The sequence below is a fragment of the Heteronotia binoei genome, chromosome 8 (assembly GCF_032191835.1).
Source record: "Heteronotia binoei isolate CCM8104 ecotype False Entrance Well chromosome 8, APGP_CSIRO_Hbin_v1, whole genome shotgun sequence".
Taxonomy (NCBI): Eukaryota; Metazoa; Chordata; class Lepidosauria; order Squamata; family Gekkonidae; genus Heteronotia; species Heteronotia binoei.
Window position 1 is genome coordinate 33,412,800 of NC_083230.1, and position 6,000 is coordinate 33,418,799.

Here is a 6,000-nt window from a genome sequence, read left to right on the forward strand (position 1 = left end):
TCATTTAACAGTAAAGAAGAAATATTGGCAACGGCTGATGAAGACATATGGAATAATTCCAGGGCTTCAGGTATAAAACCCCACTCAATTAGTTCTTCTTTACTGCACATGGTAATTAAAACGAGAGAGAAAGAATGTAACAAAACATCCTGATGGATATTATTCAGGTGCATTTCTTTTAACCCCTTCAGAGTCAAACATCCCCCAAATTCATTGTTTGGATATGGATGACAATGAAATTAAACAATGCAAAGAAAACATAAAAGACAAAAATGTGGAGCGTCATGAGGAAGATAATGAAGACAATGAAAAAGAATTAGAATTGCTGGTAAGTGTTATCCTTTTATATGTATATGGTTATATGTATATTTCTCAAAGGGAGTTAAAACCTCCCTAACAATGTCTATATAGATGTACTAAATTATCTGTTGTTGATCTGACAATGTCAGCGCTTCAATTGTATCTATAACTTGAGCAACAGCATATAAGGTATATTGATTTGATCTGTGGTCTCCATGTAATAACATCTCTCTTCTTTTTTATCACAGGCTGTAAGTGATTATTTGAAAACACTAGAAGAATAATATTTCAGAGTCCTCTTTCTAGTCTTTGTGATCATATACACATAATACACACATTTTCTGTTCAGTAAGACAACTATATTTAGAGGACTATACACAGACTGTGGTGGGATACTGTCTAGCCTGAAGTGGCTGCTTATGAGACACATCATGTAGCAGCTACAAGCATGTGAGCAACCATTGCTTGTAGCAGGTGCTCACGGGGTGGGGTGAACCTCGCTATTCTACAGTTTGTTTGGTTTTTGGAATTCCCCTTTTCTTCCCTGATCAACAAATTCTGGACCAATACTTGTAGGTAGGGTCTTACAAACCCATTTGAGTCCTTTTGTCCCCTCAGGCATCATGGACATGACTAGTAACTGTCAGATGCAAAACAGACCATTTCCACTGGCAATTTCCACTGTGAAGATTTAATATGTACAACTTTTACAAAATAAGATTGGCTTCAACTTGCATTTTAGGTCACAAAGGAGGGAAAGGCTGCCATTGACACACAGCAGTTGGTTTGGAGCAGGTATCAGTTGTATACATAGGATAAATAACTATGAAGAATTATGGTGATTCCTTTTAACTACATGAAAGCTGAAACACAAGGGAATAAGAGTACCACACAGCCAACTGGATAATGTGGTGAATAGATTTTTTTATTCATAATCGTGAAGCCTTCCTAACTTTAACTTTAGGAAAGTTCTAAGTTGTCACTCACTATGAGATCCTTCACTGCCAGAAAACCAACATCTCCATATTAGTATATATATTCTTTTTTAAAGCAACCTATTATTTGAGGTATTTCTTTTATATTGTGTGTGTGTATACACACACATACACCCCAATATAGTTATACAAGAAATACCTCAAATAATAGGTTGCTTTAAAAAAGAATCACAATGATCATCCGTAAAATAAATGAGGAGTATATCTGTGTGTCATTCTGATTTTAATTTACCTTATGTGCTGTGAAATGAATTAAACAATGGAGGTCTATAATAAATGGAAATGCAACCAAATCTTTGAAACCCATAGGCAATGGCTCACAAGACAGCTCGGCAGTTGACAAGTAACATGAGCCTTATGTGAGAAGAAGGGGAAATCGTAAGATTTGCATATAATTATTGAGATCATGCAAATGTCAGTTATGAGGAGGGAGAGAGAGGGGGGGAAAAACCAGGCATCTCACTATTAAATCCTGACAGTTGGCATCACTGAAGAGCTCAGATACATTTGAGCACCAGTTGGCAGAGGGTCATTAAAACAGAATTTGCAGAAACATTAGTTCCTTTCCTTTTCTTTGAGTGACGTTTTACTATTAATAGTTTGCAGAGGCTTTGCAGAAAACATATTAATAAGAGATACTGTAATGGGGGTATCTGCTGCAAGTGTAAATGTAATAAGAGGTGCCCAAGAAACTATCCTCTAATTGATTGGTATGGAACCATCAGTCTGATGATTGGGAAGCAAGGCAAGAATGCTCTGACAAGCAAACGTAGTTGAATAATATAATATGAAACTTGGGATAGAGGGAAAAAACTTCATTTCTGGCCTTCACACTGCTAACTTGTTTTCCACTTTCTTGAGGACTCTAAAACATTCAGCTCTGAAGCCAGTAAAAGGGTCCTAAGAGGAATGTAGCAGAGATAATCCTCATCATATTTGTCAGTGTGCAAAAGTATCTTTATTTTACTGGACAATGCTGTGCATTCTCCAGCTTTGATATACTATGTCAGTACACTCACTTTAAAATAAAACATGCCCGTTAATTAGTTGAGCTTTCCTTGTTGAGAATATATTCTCTTTAGAATTCATTTGTATGAAATGGACTTACAGCTTACTGAGCTCATGAATAAACAGAAAGAGAGGGGGTTGTATTGCATGCTATTTTATTTCTTGTTCTTTTCTCAGCCATCAAAAACCTTTTCTTTTTAAAAAAAAATACATGCAATGTAAATTTTGTAACTGATTTAGAATATAATTTTTCTGAAAGATTTTTGTGGTCTGAAAACAATTGTTTTACATTTTTAATTTAATATTGGAATTTATATCCCACCCATCCTGCCAGAGCAGGTTCATTTACAAATTGTTTTGTCATTACCTCCACATTCAGAAATATGGATGGATGAACAGATATACATACAGACATATATGAATACTCTGTATATATACACACATTCTCTAACCATTCTTTTCAATTGTGTTGTTCCAGCTCAGACATCACTTCACAAGAACCAGAGGTTCTTCCAGAGATGAAAAAAATGCATACATATCCAAGCCAGTTAAATTTCCAAATGACCAAAAAGATTTGGGGGAGAAGGTCAACTCTGGCATGGTTAGGCAACCCCTGCCTATCTGTTCTTTGACAGAACATTCTGCAGTAGAGTCAGTAAACAATAGTGCACTGTCTTTGGAATGTTCCAGTACAAGTGAAACCCTTTTATCACATGAGTATTGGCCTGGAACAAAGGATAATGAGGTTGCCAATATTACAGATGTTATGTCAAGCCAACAAGGAACAAGTCATACAGATGTCCCCAAAGATGAAACTGATAGCACTCCAGGAAGTAAAACAATAGAGAGGTTATTCATCAGTGAGCATGATTATGATCAGCACCAACAAGTCTGGGAAACATCAGAAACAGTTCCCTTAAATAATGGTGAATCCATTCAATTAAAGAAAACTATGTTGGGAGGATGGGGTGACAACATGAAGCCAGTTCATGATCAATATGTGCAAAAAATGTCTCCCCAAACCTCTGAGTCATCTCTGGAAAACATTGTCATAAATGAACCTGTAAAGGAGATGTTTGAAAACAAAAAACAGTCATATTTAAGAGGGTCATTATATGATAACATCTTTGCTGATGATGATGTAGCAATGACTTCCTTAGGAAGTCCCCATATCAAAGGTGATGATATAGAAGAAAAATCTAAGACAGAGTATAATACTGATATTGGAAAAGAAATTAAATTGAGCATTTTCGAACACCCTTCAGAAGAAGAACAAATGTACCCTTTAACAGCAAATCCTGCTGATACAAAATGCCTTACTGAAATACACAATCAGTCATGGTTGTCCACCACAGATGGCTATGAATTTGGCATAGCAGCTGAGGTACACCAAGGAGAAATGGTGGGGCCTTCTAGTGAGCTAGGTGAAGTACAAGCTGAGGCAATTCATGAATCAGCAGAGCTTCCATGGTTAAATGTTGAAGAAATCTCAGTCAAAAGAAACAAAGAAGAAGAAACTTCAATTTTAAGTAAAGAGTTTAATAAAATTGACAACCATTTGGAAGACACTCATATAATTCAGTTTTGTACAACTAACCCCAATTTTGTAACAACAAAAGGCGAAGGAATCTCTATGCACCTTGCATCAATAAATCAAGAGGATGTGTTTGATGCTGGGGGGAATGTAGAAAAAAGAAAGCACTGTCAGAGCTGCAATCCAGAAAAGAGAAGTATTTTGGAGGCAGAGCCCTGCCAAAATGAACCTGACAGGGTTATAACTGATGATCAGAGCAATAGGGTTGGGCTGGGGAATCAATTAGTAGAAAGAGAAAGTGAAGCCAACAGAAGTGTGCAAATGAAAGAGCGAACAGGTGGTGAAGCCATGTGGGGAATTAGAGATAATACAAGATGTTTGAATGTAACTCCCGCAGATGAATTGTTTATCTGCCAAAACCCGGTGAGATATGAAGAGTCTTCTGTAGCTGAGTACGATAGTACAGGGGAAGCCGAGGCAGGTACAGCAGCTTATATAATTAAAATGACATCAGAAAGTACTCCAGAAAAAATGTCTGCTGGTGAAAAAGCAGTAATTGTTAAGCTACCTCAAGAGACTGCACTAAGTGACAGGCCCACAGAGGAAAAGGAAACAGTGTTTGATATACATGAAGGGAGAAATGATGGTTCCCATTATCCTCTTTGTCAGTGCAATACAGTGGGTGTATTATATGACACCAAATTTGAAAAGGAATCAGTTTCAGATATTTATAATGCACGCACACATGAAATAGCGCATGGAGAAATGATGTCAGTACCCAATGCAAGTGAAAGGCTTGCCAGAGCAGAACATAACAGTGGAAATGATTCACCATTAGGTGAAATATTATGGACTTCTGCTGCAGAAGGAAAACCAATCATGGAACAGGATTTATCTTCTGAAATATCTTTGAATGCTTCACAATATCCTCATCCAGGCCTGTGCAATGAACAGGTTGGAGAGGAAAGCATTTTGGGAACATTTCCTCATGTAGATATTAAAACTGGACACAAAATTTCTCCTTCTAATAAGAATGCTGTGTCCAACTCTTACAAAAGTACATCAACCACAGCTTCTGAAGTATCCATGGAAGTTAATATTACTGTAGAAGGAAATGCATCCCATCCATACATAGAATCTTCAGTCGATATTTCAGCCAGGTCAGGATGTGACTTTAGTCCAACAGGTGTAAATATTTCCTCAAATATTTCATCAGAAGCTGAACTTGGAGATCTTCCTCAAAGTCCAGTATTGTTGCTTTCTGGTGTGGAGGAAGGAAGGAGTGTAGGTGAGTTTGTCCAACAACTAGAGCTCAAGGTGGGAAAGCTTTTAGGGCCAACCATTTTAATCAGTGAGCCCACTGAAGAAAGAGAAGAGGCAAGCTCTGAACTGAAAGGTATAACTGAAGAGAAAATATTAAACATGAATAATGAAGGATGTGACAACCAGCCAAGGTTTGATTATGCAGAAATTTCTGGCCAGCAAAATGGAGCTTGTAATTTAGCTGCTGAATGCCTAGTTTTAAAGCAAATTGGTTACAAAATACTTTATTTCCTCTTGTTTGTTGTGTTTTGTGTAACTCTGTACCACTATGATTTAATTGTTTGCTTTGCAATGTACTTATTTTCATTGTATTGGCTATATTGCGAGGGCAGGAGAAGTAAGGAATTTGTCAAAAAGGAGTAAAATCTATGTGAAGTACTTAACATTTAATCTCCCAAAGGACAGCAATATCCACTCTTAAAACCAATGCAAGAGTCCCACCCCGCAAAAAGCATTGCTTAAAAGGAATGCATAAAAAGTTTGCTCCTTTATAATAAGTAATTATTCTGCATAGGACCATTATGTTTGGATCATTAAATACCAATATGAATACGAGTTCTGAAGCACATCAAGTTAAAATTAAATACAGCTGCTGTATTAGGTTATGGAGAAGTGAAGCTTTAGCCTCTTCAGATTTTATTGCATTCATTTGTTTTGTGGTAAAGCTTCATTTTTCCCTCCAGAGGTTTTTTTTTGGGGGGTGGTGGTGGTGGGAATTAAAGAATTATATATAGCAAGTAAATGAAGAGGGAATGGCATTATGACTAACTCAGTAATAAGGCATGTCCTCTGCACAGGAGTTCCCTATTCTGGCATAGTCAGTAAAGTGGAAAGAAGAGA

The 6,000-nt window shown here is 36.9% G+C and overlaps 1 protein-coding gene across 1 annotated transcript in view; it reads left to right on the forward strand.

The window, feature by feature from the left end:
- The window catches only part of PPP1R3A (protein phosphatase 1 regulatory subunit 3A), a 41,588-nt gene extending 36,040 nt beyond the window's left edge, over positions 1–5,548 (forward strand). The window contains exons 2-4 of the mRNA XM_060244866.1: positions 12–70; positions 192–328; positions 2,782–5,548. Of these exons, the coding sequence (XP_060100849.1) occupies positions 12–70; positions 192–328; positions 2,782–5,523 (2,938 nt within the window). The 3' untranslated portion in view covers positions 5,524–5,548. The remainder of the gene's footprint in view (positions 1–11; positions 71–191; positions 329–2,781) is intronic.
- The last annotated feature ends 452 nt before the right edge of the window (positions 5,549–6,000 follow it).